General features: G+C 27.9%; 3 protein-coding genes across 3 annotated transcripts; all 3 read right to left on the reverse strand.

Moving 5' to 3' along the window:
• Positions 1–1,400: 1,400 nt before the first annotated feature.
• LOC108693827 (glutathione S-transferase-like) lies at positions 1,401–8,909 on the reverse strand. Its single transcript, XM_018202979.1, has 9 exons — positions 8,683–8,909; positions 8,068–8,203; positions 7,355–7,522; positions 6,914–7,053; positions 6,649–6,813; positions 3,603–3,738; positions 3,182–3,349; positions 2,567–2,706; positions 1,401–1,566 (listed from the first exon to the last, which is right to left on the reverse strand). The coding sequence occupies exons 2-9, from the start codon at positions 8,198–8,200 to the stop codon at positions 1,402–1,404; spliced, it is 1,215 nt and encodes a 404-aa protein (XP_018058468.1). The 5' UTR covers positions 8,201–8,203; positions 8,683–8,909; the 3' UTR covers position 1,401.
• A 1,113-nt stretch (positions 8,910–10,022) lies between these two features.
• Positions 10,023–13,477, reverse strand: LOC108693891 (glutathione S-transferase-like). The gene is made up of 5 exons (XM_018203086.1): positions 13,382–13,477; positions 11,303–11,438; positions 10,901–11,068; positions 10,412–10,551; positions 10,023–10,324 (listed from the first exon to the last, which is right to left on the reverse strand). The coding sequence occupies exons 2-5, from the start codon at positions 11,433–11,435 to the stop codon at positions 10,157–10,159; spliced, it is 609 nt and encodes a 202-aa protein (XP_018058575.1). The 5' UTR covers positions 11,436–11,438; positions 13,382–13,477; the 3' UTR covers positions 10,023–10,156.
• A 1,837-nt stretch (positions 13,478–15,314) lies between these two features.
• On the reverse strand, positions 15,315–17,837 carry LOC108693892 (glutathione S-transferase-like). The gene is made up of 5 exons (XM_018203087.1): positions 17,759–17,837; positions 16,894–17,029; positions 16,293–16,460; positions 15,787–15,926; positions 15,315–15,691 (listed from the first exon to the last, which is right to left on the reverse strand). Exons 2-5 carry the CDS (start codon positions 17,024–17,026, stop codon positions 15,524–15,526), a joined length of 609 nt encoding a protein of 202 aa, XP_018058576.1. The 5' UTR covers positions 17,027–17,029; positions 17,759–17,837; the 3' UTR covers positions 15,315–15,523.
• Between the last annotated feature and the right edge of the window lie 256 nt (positions 17,838–18,093).

The following is an 18,093-nucleotide window of genomic DNA, read 5'->3' on the forward strand; positions in this document are numbered from 1 at the left end:
AACTTATTTATGTCAAGATAGAAAATTTGTGCAAAATCGGAGCCGCTGCAAATAAATTTGCAAGATATGCACTCCACAAAAACGTATCAATAACCGTTAAATTCAATTTTAATTATCGATTCTCTTTTTATAACATTAATATGCTCGCTTCTATCAGATTTAATTTCTTCTGAAATACAATATACAATGTACATCAATTTAGAAAATCACAAAATTTGATTATTGATCGGATATTATTTCCTGAATCTTCCAATACATACAAAATATACCGAATCATACCGAATTATTTCAACACTAGATCAATCATGTAATCATTTTCATTTTGCGGGAAAATGTGAAAAATTGCTCCATTAACTTTAATGATATAAAAGTTGTCACTCTTTTTCTCATTTTTATCCTAGGAAAAAGTTACAATATCCTAGAACAAAAATGAAAAATTGCTCTTTTTAAAAATTTTAATATTTAAAAAATTAATTTGAAAAATAACTTATTTAAAGATTGATAAATAAAAAAATATTAAAGACGGCAAAATTTTCTTTGCATACGCCTTATATGTCAGTGATAGCGTTGTATAAATTACTTCGACATTATCAACGAAAAGTAGAGACTACAAAATTATAATTTCTTTAGCATTTTTTATAAAATAAAATAAAAAACTTTTTTCCAAGTTTACTTGTTTATCAAACACAGTAAAGGATATTAAAAAGTTAAAAATACGAAGTTATTCAAAATGCAATATTTTTTTTGAAGCACATCGTTAATAAAATCGCATTGAAAAATATCTTTATGACTACAAATATCCAAAAATATAGCTACGATATTTATTATTGACATTGTCGATATAAATACTTATCACACATATATGCGCAACTTTGAATTAATTTTAGCATTTATTTTTATATGTATATATCAATGTTTCTCTTTATTTTAAGGAATAAATAATAAATCCGTATACATGGATTTATACACAATTGTATAATACATATGCATATTTATTAAATAAACATGTAACAATCGTCCTTTTCAGCACTTTTAAAGTAGCGAATGTACTCATTACCTTTATCATTTCAGAAACTTTACATCAAAAACTCTTAATTATAGATAACTTTAGATATTTCAATCTTATTCATAAAAAATAATAAAACAGTATTCTAAAAAGGAGGTAAAAAATAATAAATTCTCGTCAATAAGCAGACAGTTTTATTAATGAAAAAAATATAATACTCTTTACGTTTGTTATATGTATAGAAACATTCAATATATAATATTAACTTACGAAAAAAACTACCAAGCTAACTTAATACATGCCAGATTTTCACGAAACATTTTGCTCTAAAAGATTTAATAAAAAATGACATCAATACAAGAACAAAAAGTACATAAAATTATAAATTTTCCGTACTATTGAATTTTGGATCGCTTCTCGATGTAAGCTTTAATCTTGGATAAGGCGCGAATCTTCTCCACTAGCTTCTTCAATTCTGGATGATCCTGATTCACATCCCTGGTTAAGATAAAGCTTATACGTTCAGAATATGCAGCCCACATGAAATCCGGCCATGACAGCTAAAATATATAAAATAATAAACATGTGTCATTGGATTTTAGCAAAATTAACAAAATAAGCATTAGGGTAACTCCGATATATACGCCGCATCTATGCCTACCTATTAAAAACTTAATTTAATAAATATTATTAAATTTATTAAATATTATTAATTTATTAAATATTATTTACTTATGTTTAAAGTAAATAAAAAGTACGAACTATATCAATAAAAATTTTCTACTGTCTACTTCTATGAAAAAAATATTAGAAATTTGAAATATTTATTTTTCGTATTAAAAAATGAATTTTTTGAAACTCTTGCATTTTTGCCGTATATCCCATAGGGATAGAATATATGGCTATTCATAGAAAGAGAGGGAGTATGTACATAAAAAAATTTACGTTTGCGTTGATGCACTGAATTCAATCTGCGCACTTTGTATGCTTTGGGCATAAATCCCGCTCGCTAAAAAATGCCAAAGAAATGGAATATACAAGGCAACAAGCTGAATAAAAAATACGAGAGCGAAGCACTTAGATTTTGCTTTACTATTCCTCTACACGTACGCATTACGAAATAACCACTAATGCTCAATATAACTCAATTTTTTCACTTCCAGATAAGTTGCAAATAACCTTATCCAAGAAATATCTCCATCGTATTTGTATTCTGGGAAATATCTCTTGGATAAAGTTATCTAGAGATAAAGAAGTTAGGCATAAGTCTTTTACATGCTCTACAGTAAATATTTTATATAGATTGTAATTTATGATGGCGCTGCTTATTACAATGACAAATCGATTCAACTCACAATAATTTCATTAATATTAACACTAAGAAGCTAAAATCATTACTTAACATTAATATAACATAAAAGCAATAGAGTAATTGTAACTGTAACAGAGTAATTGCAGAAAAATTACCGCCACTCTTTCTATTTTTTCTAATTTCTACGGTGTAAATCCCAGCGTATTTGCTGGAGTTACCCTATAGTTCGACATGTAATCGATCATTACTTTGCCATTGATGAAATATCCATCATTATTCTTAACTTGAGCTTCGAATTTATCGAGATAGAAAGGCAATTTTTGCAAGGCAGTTTCCTTTAACTTTGCTTTGAAAACAGGATTCTGTTCCCAATAGTATTCGCCCATAACTACGAAAATAAATATGACAATGAGTTAAAACTCGTCGCACAAAAACAAAGGCGGTATTCATAGTCAGATGTTATGTTCAATACCGTCTTAAATACGGTCTTAAGAAGTCACGAATTAATCAGAAGGCTGCATTAGCGCCTTAAGACATTACTTAAGACGGCTTGAAATAAGACTCAACTATATCGGCCAAAGACTCATCTGTGCTATGAGAAAAGTAATAGCAACAGAATACAACATCATTCAGGAAATGTACAAATTGACTTTAAATAATTTTCATTCTTTTATGGCACAATATTTTGTAATAATAATATTTTGTAATAACATTGAATTCCTTAGTTTTTATATAAGCATAACGTGCACTCTGTATTATATTAATTAATCAAATCTCCCATCAGTATGGAAGTATTGAAAAGTTGTATGCCTGCTTTGAATGAATTATCAGCCGGTCATTCTTCGATTGATCGATACTTTTACCTCGTCTTATATCCTCCATAGAATCGACTGTGGCATCAATCTCCATAGCCTCGAACTCGTCAGACCCGTATAAATTACCCTTCTTAGCAATAAAGCGAGCGATAGCTCTGGATTGATGGTATGTCTTATTGTCTATCTCCAAAATCGGCAATTGTCCCATGGGCATGTCTACAATTTGTAAACACAAAAAAATGATATGTTTGTTATTAAGTTTGCTATTAAGTTATTGCTGAACAATATTTATTCCAAAAATATATTTACGATAGAAATATAATATTTAAATAAGAGTAATGAACTTGAAATAAGAAAATTACAAAATAAATTTTATAGTATAAATCACTATTTAAACAAAGAAACAATTAAAGTTATAGTTGCAATTATCTCAAAATTTCTTCAAAAGTATAGCATAGAAATAACATACTTAATTTATGCTTCGGCCATTCTTCCATAGTGAGTCTAACATCTTCAAATTTAATGCCGCAATAACTTAATAAATATCTGGATGGTTCCCCAACGGCTCCATCCTTAAAGTACGTTAACTTGTACATCGACATGATCTGAAAATAGTATAGACATAAAAAATAAATTTAAAAAATAAAGATTGGTTTATTTTATAATAGAAAACGAGGATATTGAGACTATGATATAAAACACTGTAAATCACTAAACATATCGGTACAATATTGACAAATCATTCACAATAATCACATCAAATATCACATTAATAACTTCGATTAATACTTTAATTCTCTTTAATAAATTATTGATTAATTTTGAATATTAATAAAAATATAATGAAAAATATGAATTTATTTTGCATGTACAATAAATTATAGGCGACATATACAGTAAATTTAGATTTATGTATTATCTTTGCACGTATTATTTTTTATCTAATAACATTTTATGTTTATTTTGTTATAATAATATTTTAACAAATGCCAATTCATAAGCGTATCCGTTTAATCAAAAAATTAATATTACCAGGAAATCGTAATTCTACTATTAGTTTGCAATCTAAAATCCAATTTCTCATAAATGTTAAATCTCTCAATGTAACTGAATGTTGAGTTTGCTAAAATACAACTGAAACTATTATAGTATTGCAATACAGCAATACTTCTTATCTAACTTATCTACTCATGAACATGTATTCTTTTGTAAAATAATATTCCGTTATCTGTTAAAAATTATTTAAGTGGAAAAAATGTATATGCAAACAGCAAAGCGGAATTCATTTAAAAAATTTTTTAAAAATATATATATTCCTTTTCCATCTGTAAATTCTGTAAAAAATTTTAATTATTCATATATAATATAATATTAGGTGTGGGAAAAAGTTCGTGGCATTTTTCCCGTTAGATTAAAAAAACGCCACGAACTTTTTCCCACCTAATATATGTGTGTGGCACAAATCAATAACATTTGTTGTATTACAGGATTCGGACGATGGTATGCCAATAATTTATTCAATGTATTCAAAAATTAAATTTTTTATTTTTGTTGCGCGTTGTTTTATATGACTTAACACAACAGTCAGAGGAGAAGTGTCGTTCACCTCTCTTCATTGTTTATTCGACTTCATTAGACAAAACGATTTGTTTTCTCGAATGTTCTCGAAGATTTCGAATCTCGGTTTAAATTATATACAATCCAGCAGTTTAGTTTTCTTTCGTGGGATGCAGCGGTTGCATCTCATTTCCTTAACGGCTTACAGCGTGTGCAATATTGCATTGTCGGATTATTTGGTATTTGCTCCGCTAAATAGATGCGATTTATAACGCCTCTCTGATTATTACCCGCTTTTCGTTATCATTATTTACGCTCTCATCAGTATACTCTCTATCTGTATTATCTTTTTTTTCTGTCCTTAACGGCTGAGCATCATTCGCGCAGACTTAGCTATATTCAATATTTCTCGCGGATTCATATATATGCTATTCTTTTACATAAGAGAAAAAAACTATCGTTTATATTTAAATTGCAGCTGGAGTAGTGGCGATAAATTCGCTACAACATATTGTCAATAGATAGTAATTATGCTATCTAATCTATCATTGCATTGATAAATGCAATGATAAACTAATTTCTTATTGAATATTTTTATAAAATAAAAATAATATAAATTATTTATAAAATAAATTTTATTATTTATAAAATAATTTTTTTATATTATTATTTTTATTTATATTATTGATAGAAGAGATATTTTATAAAAAATGAAATATATCAAAAGCGAGAAACCTTACAGGATATCGTAAGTACATTTTAAAGTTTTATAAGTATGTTCCTGAATAAAAAGAAAAACCAAATGTTCCTGTGAGGATTAGATTGCAAATGCTTTGTTGTCGAAATAATGGATATAGTAGTATCAAATAAGGATATTGGGAATAATTTTATTTAAAGTAAGAAACTTAAGTTCAGGTGGGTATTTTTTTTGTTTATAAAAGAGGCTTTAAAATGTCCTGCATCATTTTTCACGTATATTGAACACGACATTTACATGATTAATGCATTCGCAAACATCAATTCTATTATTTTGATAAGAAAATATCCTAAATAAATAATGTTGCATCCTAATATTCACAGAAATATTTATTCTTCCTTTATTACAAACATATATTTTAAAATTATTTAATTCTGTATAAAAGAATTATTATATTATAAATTTAGCTTCAAAGAAACAATATGATGTTTATAAATGTAGTAATAAAAAACCGAATTAATTTGCGCTATTTATAAAACAACATGTTATCTGGTATTACTGAAATCATATGTTATATGATGATATGCATAATTGATAATTATACATTTTCAAATAGAGTAAATGGGGATTAGAAATATAAAAAGCACATACTTTTACTGAGTAAACAAGATTTTATTTCATTTTTATTTCTTTGTAATAATATTAAATATTCTTAGATTGTAAAAAAAATGAATGAAGCTATTCGGGCATAATATATAATATATAAGCATGTAATTCTTTTACAAAACGTTTCAAAATAGAATAGCTAGTGATGAATGTCGCGATATGTAATAAGTCAAAAAAAAATAAATCAAAGTTAGAATTATAAATTGTTTCATTAAGTAGTGCAGCGAATATAACAAACTACTTTATAATTTAACACAGTCTGGCCATTCGTTCGATTGTCTGCAAGATTTCTCAAAAATGATATTTAATTTTTTAGAACTCTATTTTTGGCAGATACCTAAGGATCTTAGTTTCATCAAGACAGATCGAAGTCCATAAGTCAGTAATACAGAGCAAATCAATGGTTTAAATTTTTCAAATTCGGTTTTTAGCAATAGATACTTAAGATTTTTTATTTTACCGAATGATTCAAATCACTCAGTTAATGTGAGGAAACTAAAAGAAAATTTGAATTTCTTCCGATTGTTGCAGGTTTTTCGCTGCATTACTTACATTTAATTACAATTAGTTGCATTCGTTGCAAAGGATTTATTTAAAATTCAGTTTTAGGTCGTTTTTCGATGTAAGCTTTAACGTTGGGCAAAGCGCGAACTTTCTCCACTAATTTTTTCAATTCGGGATGATCTTCATTCGGATCCACAGCCAGAATAGAACTCAGAATGTCACAATGTCCAGCCCATTGGAAATCTGCCCATGACAACTAAAATAAAAAAAAGAAATGTATTTTAGTCTCTTTACAAAGACAAATACATTTAACAACACGAAAATTAATAGCTTAGTAAACAATAGAAAATTATTACTTTGCCACCGACGAAGTATCCGCCGTTTTTCTTAACTTGTTCTTCAAACTTGTCGCGAGAGTGATATAATTTTTGGAAGACGATTTCCTTAAGTTTCGCTTTGAAGGTAGGATTTTGTTCCATATAATAATGGCCCATTGCTACAAAAATAAATTTACCTTTCAATTATTTGTGTTGAAGAAAAAGAAAAAGACTTTCGTAGTAAACCGCAAGAAAAGTATAATTAAAGCGTGCGAAAACATTTAAAAAATATATGATTTAAAATAGCTGTTTTATACAGAATATTTTACAGTAACATTATTCTGGACATATGTGCAACACGTATGTATCATTGAATAATTCCGCTGGTGTGGAAGATTCGAAAAGTCAAAATCATGTTGCATTATCATATGTAATTAATGACCTGTCATTTTTTTATTTACTGATTACCGAAATTTTTACCTTGTCTTATATCATCGATAGAATCGACTATGGCATCAATCTCCATAGCCTCGAAATCATCGGATCCGTATAAATTGCCCTTCTTAGCGATAAATCGTCCAATAGCCTTAGATTGATGATATTGCTTACCATCAATCTCCAGGACCGGCACTTGTCCCATGGGCATGTCTACAATATATAAATATGTTATTAGATTATTGAAAATAATATCTATTCATGTGTGCGTTTTTTATAGTAGAAATGCGACTAAAAGAATTTACAGCTTGTCAATAAATGCGAGAAAGTTAGATTTGCAAAATAAAGAAGAATCTAAAAACAGTTTTATTTCTTGCATGAATTAATCGTTGGAAATTGTTCGTGGGATAGAAATATAAAATAACAGTTATTCGTGCATTATTTCCAGAGAAAGTATTAAAAATCGAAATTTATTAATGATTGCTGAAATAATTATATGAATTTTTTTAAAGATTTATATCCTTTTAAAATCAATGGCATATTTATATATGTTGCGAAAGATGATTTAATTATACCAAATAATTGTTATTGTTTTTTCTATTCTATACCAATAATTTTAGTAATTAATTTATTTTTATTTAAATAAAAAATAAGCTTTTTCGCAACTTTTTTTTTTTCTTGCTATTATAACATGAATTATTATATAAATGGAATTTCAAATGCATTTCAAAAATATAGTATATATAGAGATAACATACTTGGTTTATACTTTGGCCATTCATCAAAGGTGATTCTCATATCCTCAAATTTGATGCCACAATGATTTAACAAAAACCTAATTGGCTCCCCAATGCCAGTAGCATTGAGATACATTAATTTATACGTCGGCATATTCTGGAAATTAATAAATATGAAAACGAATAATATATATATGTATATATAAAGTAAAGTTGCGATTGAAAAGGTCTAAAGCGATAACACACAAAGTCATTTTGTGGCGTGACAACCACAGGCAAGCAACCCGCATGAACGAATCAATTGATGCTTGTGTATAAACAGTTCAGAGCTTATATGGGAACACATCAATACTTTATCGCGTCACGAAATGACCTTGTGTGCTTCAATATTAGCTTTAATTTTTATTGCGGTCTTCTACAAATAATTGTTAACCATTAACTAAAAAAATGATAAATATAATCAAATTCAATCTTTGTTATTTGATTTAATAATTTAATTAATATTCTTATGATAACTATATTTTATATTTATTTTAAAATAAACCATTTTTAGAAGTATTAATTTAGACAGTATTAAATAAACGTACTCGATTATTTATTCTAAATTACGAAATGGAAAAGATAATTTCTCATTACCTAGCAGTTTGTAATCCGACTTGAAAAATCGAGGCTCTAGCAACCGACACACAGCTAATCGCGGATCAAGAATGACTGGAGAGAGTTTCGGTACTGTCTATATATCTAATCACTTGGTGACATAAGTCCTTTTTATAGAAAGAATTATACAGAAATACTAATTTTACACACACAATCACATGCATACAAAATTATATCTAACTTAGCTAGAATGCACGCACGGAAGATTGAATTCTAAGCAGAACAACAAATCACTATAATGTCATAAAAATAGTAAAATGAATCGTAAGATTAGTAAGTCACTTACCAATCTTACCAATCGAAAAGTGACTTTAATAATCATTTTGGAGTTATTTCAACATTATTTTAATGATATAATCTTTTATCTTACTTGGAATATAATATCAAAAAAAAGAATGGATGTCTTTTATTTTCTCTTAGCTTAAGACGCTAATCACAGGGTAGTAATGCAACCTATATCGTAGCATTTTCACTTTTTATATGAAAGACGATTTCTCATCTTTGATCACATCATATTGTATCTTCTTTATCATAATGCATCTTGCAAAAATTTGGAAGTGATAAAAAAATTAAGATTATTTTGCGTTATCTATATAATATCTGTATAATAAAACACGATGTTATCTTATTATGCCAGGTTTAATTATTTTAATATATATAATTATGAGTGTGCTCCGTTTCAAGCATGATTTATCATTTTATCCTTCTTTAATATTTGATGAACGACAAGGAAAAGTAATGCATTATGCGTATCATGCGTGAAACAAAACGTATTTTGTAAATAATTTCTTAGTTAAAAACAATATTATTTGCTTTTATTTGTAATGTAAATGCAGTAGAAATACTGATATTGTCATAATAATTCACATTCCATTGTTCATAAAAAACGTAGTAAAATCGTCTCCATTCTATTGTTATAATTCCTTCCGAAATGGTTTGGAATTATTCCAGGATTATAACAGTATTTCATTATATTTTTTTAAACAATAATAATTCTTCCTAATTATATTACAGAATATAACGATTAAAAAGTTAGCCATTATTGCTTTTAATATATCGTTTAATATCATTTAATAAGACAAAGTGATAAAAGAAAACATAATTTTGTATTATTTATATATAGATGTTATATTTAAATTGTATAATATTTATAATAATATATATAATTTGATAAATATATTTTTGAACAGATAAACAAAAAGGAATTTTAGAAATAGAAGCGACAAGCACGTACACTTTTAACTGCTGCAAACGAAAAGATTTTATTTCCTTTTCACACTTATTCCGCAATAATATTTAATTGTTATTAGATTACAGAGAAACTGATTAAAGCTATTCGGATGTAATACATTAGCACACTATTCTTTTTACAAAACATTTTGAGATAGAATAGTTATTACAAAACGATGTAACAAATCAATGAAAGAGCATAAATAAGTATAAATCGTTTTATTTACAATTGAGTTGTGGGTCGCTTTTCAATGTAAGCTTTAAGATTGGGCAAACCACGAACTTTCTCCACTAGTTTCTTCAATTCGGGATGATCCTTATTCGGATCATCCTCCAGAACAAAACTCAGATAATCAAAATATGCAGCCCACAGGAAGTCTGCCCACGACAGCTATAACAACAAAAGTGTATTTTCGTTTGTTTATGATGATAGAGGTAATAAGATCAAATAGCTTAGCACGTAATCGAGATTTATTACCTTGCCACCAACGAAATATCCGCCGTTCTTTTTAACTTGAGCTTCGAATTTGTCGAGATAATAGGGCAATTTTTGGAAGGCAGTCTCTTTGAGTTTCTCTTTGAAAGCGGGATCTTTTTCCCAGTAATATTGAGATAACACTACAAAAATAAATTTACCGTACGATTTTATATTTTTACTTCGCATAGAGATAAAAAGCATATTGTACAATAAATCATTGTGAGAAAAGCGATATTAATTAAACAGTGCGCGATAATTATTCAGGAAATATTATGTTAACTTCAATCTGCTTTATGCAGATCAACACTAATAACACTAGTAGTAACCCTATTTGACATATGCACAACATATGTGCAAGATATAAATATTGACTAATTCCATCGGCGCAAAAGACTCGGAAAGTTATAATGTATGTATCTTGTTGATTTAATGATTATATAATCGACAACTTGTCATCCTTTCACATTGATTAATTAGCAATATTTTTACCTAATCTTATGTCGTCCATAGAATCAATTGTAGCATCAATCTCCATGGCCTCGAAATCATCAGACCCATATAAATTGCCTTTCTTGGCGATGAATCGTCCGATGGCCCTGGACTGATGATATTGCTTCCCGTCAATTTCCAGTACTGGCACTTGTCCCATAGGCACGTCTGCAATGTATAAAAATGTCATGAGATTATTGCAAAGCAATATCTATCCCACATATATTAGAAAAATATAATCATAAACCGAATGATCATAGAATAATAAAACTTGACGATAGATGCGAAACATTCACTTTGCAAAGTAAATTTTATATCACGAATTAGTGTTTAGATGAAAGAATAATTGAAATTATAATCGTATTGTAATCTAAAAATAATAACATATGAGAGATAACATACTTGATTTATGTTTTGGCCAATCATCGAAGGTAAGCCTAACATCCTCAAATTTAATACCACAGTGACTTAACAAGAACCTAATTGATTCTCCAAGGCCGGTAATGTTGAAATATAATAACTTGTACGTCGACATTTTCTGAAAATTGTATAAATATAAAAATGTATGTATACAAAATATTAAAATAAGATTTGCCACATTTTCAAACAAGTCTAAACGAACATAATATCAGTAAATACAAAAATCTATGCGACATAATAAAATGTTGCGCACTTGTGTCTCATCTCATCTTTGAATTGTCACACAGTTCGAAAAATTTTGACGGCTTAAACAATTCCGTTTGCAACTTGATCGATGGATAAACTTGAATCACGCGTTGCACATTTGCATTCGGTGCTCTTTATTATTCAAATAATGCAACAACTACTGCAGAAATAACTGCCGCAAACTATATAAGGTGTGGAAAGACATTATTATCTGTCACTCACAATCAGGGTAAGTATGTTTACCAAAATTGATTTTGAATTTATGCAAAAAAGATCTTGTTCAAATTTAATTAAATCACCCCATACTTTAAATACAATATTTAAATCAACGTTTTATTATTTATAAGAAGAAAATGATATTATAATCTATGTAGATATATACATGGCTCTTCGTAATATCTTCACTATTAGACAGCGAATTCTAATGAGTACTAAAATTATTCGTTTAGTATATATTATGTTACACAATAATACTAATACGCCAATACACAGTAGCCAGCATTTATGCATTTTTATATAACTTTCGAGTTTTTACTTTTGAAATACAAATACGTTTGATTATATATTTTTTTAAAACTCGTACATTATCACATGAATATATTATATGTACACTTAAGTATTCTATTTAATATTTTATTCGACTGTACTATTTTGAAATATGCGTTAAATAATAATGGCATTAGTTAATGTCTCATAAGCGTGCTGATAATACAACCTATCTCAAGGTTTTTACGTAATGTTTTACGAAGAATTCGATAAGCATATAGCTCTGCTGCAGATCCATAGTTCATGTTATATGTACATTCTGCAATAGTTTTTTTTAATATATAATTATATATAATTTTAACTAAGCACTGTGTTTTTTTTTTTAAGAAAAATCAATTTTTTTAAATTCATTTTTATAAGAGTCGCACTAATTTTTATTCTTTTTTTTGTTACGCGTCTCCATATTTTTATAAATATATAATAAAAAATAATGTCTCAAGTATAATAAATATTTCATAATTTTGAATGCAAAATCAATTAAATAACACAACTTTGACAAATATAATTATTAAGTTTTCAATTTAAATATAGATTATTAACAAAGTTATTGTACATGGAAGCTATAATGTCACCTTCTTCTCTAATATAAGATACTAATTTGAATATTGCATGGGGGCGTTAAATAATCTATCATCGTCCCTGCTCTCGCTATTTAAGGTTTATTCGCATCACATGTTTCGATATACTTCAACATGTTCAACATGTTCCTATGATAATACCTACTCATTCCAACCGTATGTTGATGCATATAACGTGAACAAATCTTCAAATTTAAGCCTTGTGTGTACAATGATAGTCGTTTCGAGATATAACGAAATCACTAATTTCAATCAACAATTTACTTATTTGAGCAATTCAATTAGTCAAGTTCTTTCTCTGTCTGAGATCTCGAAGCGGTTTAATTCTAAGCATCATTGACTTTACGCAAATTTAATACGTATAAATTGACGAAAAGTTCGACAAAGTTTTTTCAAAATTTTGTTATCCACCTGTATCATTATAATTGTCCGTATATTAAACTTATTTTTATACTTATTTTTAACTCCGGCAATCATTTTAAGTAATCCTGTATAATCAAGTTCAGTCTTGGTATTTAATTACATAATTAAATTCAATCCTTATGACACACACAAAACACAACTCTATTTTATATTTATTTAAAAATAAATCATTTCCAAAAGTATTAATCAAATAATATTGAAATAAGCATACTCGCTTATTTATTCTAGAAGCAGGTTATAAAATTAAGAAGATATAAGTCTCTATTACCTTGCAATCTATAAATCGGTCTATTGTAGAAATCGAGACTCTGACAATCGATGTGAACCTGTTCGCGGATCAAGAACGACTGAATGTTTCGTTGGAATAAGTGTGTAATGTGTACCCAGTTACTTGGGAACATACGTTCCTTGTTTCAAAAGAAATTTATAGGTCTTTGTATTGGGTTATATTAAAATGTTCTATCTGCAGTTTCACCTCATTTCAAATATATGTATGTATCTATTTGATTTTAAGTATAACTAGTGCTCTAATTCAGCCATAAAGAGAGAGAGAGAGAGAGAGAGAGAGAGAGAGAGAGAGAGAGAGAGAGAGAGAGAGAGAAAGAGTGAGGAGGGAGGCAGAGAGAGGCAGAGAGAAAAAGAGATAGAAAGGCAGAGAGAGAGAGAGAGAGAGAGAGAGAGAGAGAGAGAGAGAGAGAGAGAACAGACCTATGGAAAAATACCAGACACGCCCAATCACATACAAAGTTATACCTAACAAAATTGCACATGCAACGTAGCACCAATTGAAAAAAAGGATGGCATGCCTCTTATTTTCTTAGAAGATCAAGATGCTTATTACAGATCAGTGAAGCATAAAATTATGTCGAGGCTTATCATTGCAATAATTAATAGAATATTTCTCGCACATAACTTTTTAGTGCATCTTTTTCGCTTAGAATATAGATCATAGATCATATAGAATATAGATCATTTCTTAATTATTCTTAGTTTTTTATTTAACAACGATTAAAAAATTAGGAACATTAGCCAATATTATATCATAAAATTATATAATAAAAATCAAAATAATTTTACTATTTATAAAACTATACTATCAGATATTATTGAAATTGTTTTCTCTATAATATACAACTTAATAATATACAACTTAATAATCATTTGCAAACAGATAATCCATTGAGTATTGTTGAGAGGAAGAATTCTTTAGGATGATTTTTTTAAAGATCTCACTAAAATATCTTAAGAATGATAAAAAAAATCGTTCTGTAAGACATTTTCTAAAAGAGCTCTTTATGTCTATTTATAAATACTATTAATAAACATTTATGCGATACCGCTAATAGATAGATGCGATAGAGTTCTGTTTCTTATAAGTAAAAAAAATCATACAGGATAGAATGAAATTAAAGGCTTAGTATAATGAATCTTTCATTCATATTCTAATAGAGGTTGGGACGATTTTTAAAAACACTCTCCTAAATTACATTCTATGATAAAAAAATAAATGAGATATTGAGTATGAAAAATAAATGAGAATTTTAACAAGTATATCGTTTAGTGTAAAGAAAAATTATTTTAAGGATCTGTGTAATATTTACATAAAATACAATTCTTGTTAATGTAAACATTTTCTTGATATATAAAAAATCAAATTTAGAATTTTTTTTAAATATCATTTAAATGACATCCTTTTTTCTCTAAAATCGTTTTATTTACACAGATTTCTCGAGACGTTTCTCCAGCTTTAACATTGGACAAAAGTACGAACTTTCTCCATTAGTTACTTCAATTCGGGATGATACTCGTTTGGATTAGAATAAGGCTTATATATTCACAGAATGCAACCCACAGGAAATCCACGACAGCTAAAACAAAATTACGGACTTTTATTGACCGTATTTCGTTGAAACAGTAATAATATATATGTACTTGGAACATACATTCTGCATTAAAAAATTATTTGTTGTTAAGGAATAATAAAAAAACTAAGATCAAATTTATATTATTTATAATATACGATATCTGGTACACAATATTATTTAAATTGCGTTTTTTTAAAATAATACAGAATTGATAATTATACTCTTACGGAAAAAAAACAGTGAAAATTTCAAAGAAATACTGAAAATTGGGTATACAATGTTTTTAAACTGATAAGTAAAAAGGGATTAGAAATAAGAAATTAGCGATAAACACACTTTTAATGAAAAGATTTTATTTCCATTTTATTTATTTCATACATAATAATATTAGTTGTTGTATGTTAGATTGCAGAAAAACTAAAGATTAAAGCTATTCGGAACATTAGTTATATGCTATTCTTCTACAAAACGCTTCGAAATAGAAAATAATTATTAAAGGAATATGTTTAACAAATCAAAGCGAGAGCATATTATTATAGATCATTTTAAAATTGAGTCTTAGGTCGCTTCTCGATGTAAGCTTTAACTTTGGGTAAAGTACGAACTTTCTCCACTAGCTTCTTCAATTCGGGATAATTTTTGATCAAATCCCTCTCCACCATAAAGCTCATATAGTCATGATATGCAGCCCACAGAAAATCTGCCCACGAGAGCTAAAACAATAAAAATATACTTTTATATCTTTACGAAAAACAAAATAAGGCTCGATAACTGCACACGTAAATTAATATTAATATTATAGTTATACCTTGCCACCGACGAAGTATCCACCGTTCTTCTTAACTTGAGCTTCGAATACATCAAGATAGTTAGGCAATTTTTGGAAAAGTGTATCCTTGAGTTTCGCTTTGAAAGCGGGATCTTGTTCCCAATAATGAAGAGTCATTGCTACAAAAATTAATTTACTTTACTTTTTTTGCATTGCACAGAGATATATAGTTCCCACATTGTGAACCGCCGACCGCGAGAAAAGCGATAATTTATTATATTATATAACGCACGACAGTCATCCAGGAACTATATGTATATATAGCTTATTAACTTCAAATAATAACTTTAGGTACTAAAGTATTTTGCAATAATAACGTTAAATATATCTTAGTTGGTATAAAATAATGAATGCGCAATGTATACATTAAATTGACTAATCCTGTCAACATGGACGATTCAAAAAGTCACAATCATGTTGCTTTGACGATTATGTAATTACAGACAATCTGTCATTCTCTCGTGTTTGATCACCGACATTTTTACCTTGTCTTATGTCCTCGATAGAATCAACTGTTGCATCAATCTCCATAGCCTCAAAATCGTTGGATCCATATAAATTGCCCTTCTTGGCGAGGAATCGCCCGATGGCCCTGGACTGATGATATTGCTTACCATCGATCTCTAGAACCGGCACTTGTCCCATGGGCATGTCTGTTATATTTATAAAATGTCATTAGACATTATTACCAAATAAAATAATAAAGAAGATTAAAGGGGCAAAAAATAGTGCGCAAAAATATTTTAATAATTTTTCAACATCGGTTTGTTGAATTCACATAAAATTTACATTTATTATTTATATTTATTATTTTGTTTGAATAAAAGAAGAGAGAGTTGCTTCTTTATTTTTGCTTTATTGCAGAATAATTTGTTCCTTGTGCGCGTTTATAATACAAGACTAATGATCGTAAAACAATAAAACTTGACGGTAAATGCGCGGAATATATTAGGAGTATTTTGCAAACTTTTATAATGCAGTTTTATTTTGTAAAATTTTATAACACGAATTAGTATTTAAATGGAAGAGCAATCAAAATTATGACCGTTTTATAATCTTAAAATAATATTATATGAAATAACATACTTGGTTTATATTTCGGCCATTCATCGAAGCTAAATCTAACATCCTCGAATTTGATGCCGCAATAATTTAACATAAACCTAATTGCCTCCCCAAGGCCCGTAACGTCGAAATATATCAGCTTGTACGTCGGCATATTCTGAAAATTGTATAAATGCAAAATTGTAAAATATATATACGCGTAAAATAAGATATGTTAAATAATATTTGGTTTTTTTTTTTTTATAAAAGTCTAAACATGCACATAACGTAACATTCGCGTGACACGTAATATATATAGTGTGTAAATATTCATAGTAAAAAAGTATCAACATTATACATTTCAATCAATATTTAACTGGGTTAGATCTTCTTCAAATAATTGTTGACTGTTAATATATAAAACTGTTAATATATAAAAATTAATTAGAAATATAATCAAAATTTCTTCTATGATCAAAATTAAGTCTTTGGTATTTAATTACATAATTCAAATTCATAATATCCTTATGACAACTATATTTTACATTTACTTCAAAATAATTTTCAAAAGTATTAATTTCAATCAAGCGTGTCCAATACTGCAGAATCAAAACACAAGATCATCGACGAACAAAATTCAATGTAGTTCAAGTAAATAAGATTTCGGAAAAAATAAAGTACTGATAAGATAAGTCTGAGCAGCGCTTATCAAAACTTCATAATTTCTGAAATCTTACCTATATTGAATTTTTTATGTTAATAGTCTTATGTTTTAACTCCACAGGTAAAATCAAACTCGCCTAATTTTAAGTATTTAATAATAGTATTAATAATATTCGCTTACATATATGTATATTATATTTGTTCTAAAAATTATGAAATAGAAAAGATATAATTTCCTCACTACCTTGCAGTCTGTAATCCAATCTCTCGTAAAATCAAGACTCTAGCAATCGATGCAGAACTACTCGCAAACCGAGAACAACTGACAGTGAGCGTTTCGTTAGAACTTTAATAATTTACTCCCCACCGCATATTTTATTTTAAAGACATCTTATATCTGTTAAATTTTTTAATGCAATTCCAGAAACATCTCAGTAAGAAATATTCAGACTATCCAATAACCCAATCAGCACACAATATTTTAAAAATATTTCTTAAATATTTTTACATTAAATAAATATTTTAAAAACGTTTTAAAAACATTGTCTACTGATTGGGAAGATATTACAGATTTAAAGT

The sequence above is a fragment of the Atta colombica genome, unplaced genomic scaffold, assembly GCF_001594045.1.
Source record: "Atta colombica isolate Treedump-2 unplaced genomic scaffold, Acol1.0 scaffold110, whole genome shotgun sequence".
NCBI lineage: Eukaryota > Metazoa > Arthropoda > Insecta > Hymenoptera > Formicidae > Atta > Atta colombica.

Bases quoted from the DNA above. Each gene is read 5' to 3' on its own strand.
- LOC108693892 (XM_018203087.1), bottom strand. From the start codon at position 17,026: ATGCCGACGTACAAGCTGATATATTTCGACGTTACGGGCCTTGGGGAG. The intron at 15,927-16,292 runs GTAAAAATGTCG...TAATTTTTGTAG, and splicing joins TATCGAGGACATAAGACAAG to CAATGACTCTTCATTATTGG. The intron at 15,692-15,786 runs GTATAACTATAA...TTATTGTTTTAG, and splicing joins GATACTTCGTCGGTGGCAAG to CTCTCGTGGGCAGATTTTCT.
- LOC108693827 (XM_018202979.1), bottom strand. From the start codon at position 8,200: ATGCCGACGTATAAATTAATGTATCTCAATGCTACTGGCATTGGGGAG. The intron at 6,814-6,913 runs GTAATAATTTTC...TTTTTATTTTAG, and splicing joins GATACTTCGTCGGTGGCAAA to TTGTCATGGGCAGATTTCCA. The intron at 2,707-3,181 runs GTAAAAGTATCG...TTATTTTCGTAG, and splicing joins TATGGAGGATATAAGACGAG to TTATGGGCGAATACTATTGG.
- LOC108693891 (XM_018203086.1), bottom strand. From the start codon at position 11,435: ATGTCGACGTACAAGTTATTATATTTCAACATTACCGGCCTTGGAGAA. The intron at 10,552-10,900 runs GTAAAAATATTG...TTATTTTTGTAG, and splicing joins TATGGACGACATAAGATTAG to TGTTATCTCAATATTACTGG. The intron at 10,325-10,411 runs GTAATAAATCTC...TTGTTGTTATAG, and splicing joins GATATTTCGTTGGTGGCAAG to CTGTCGTGGGCAGACTTCCT.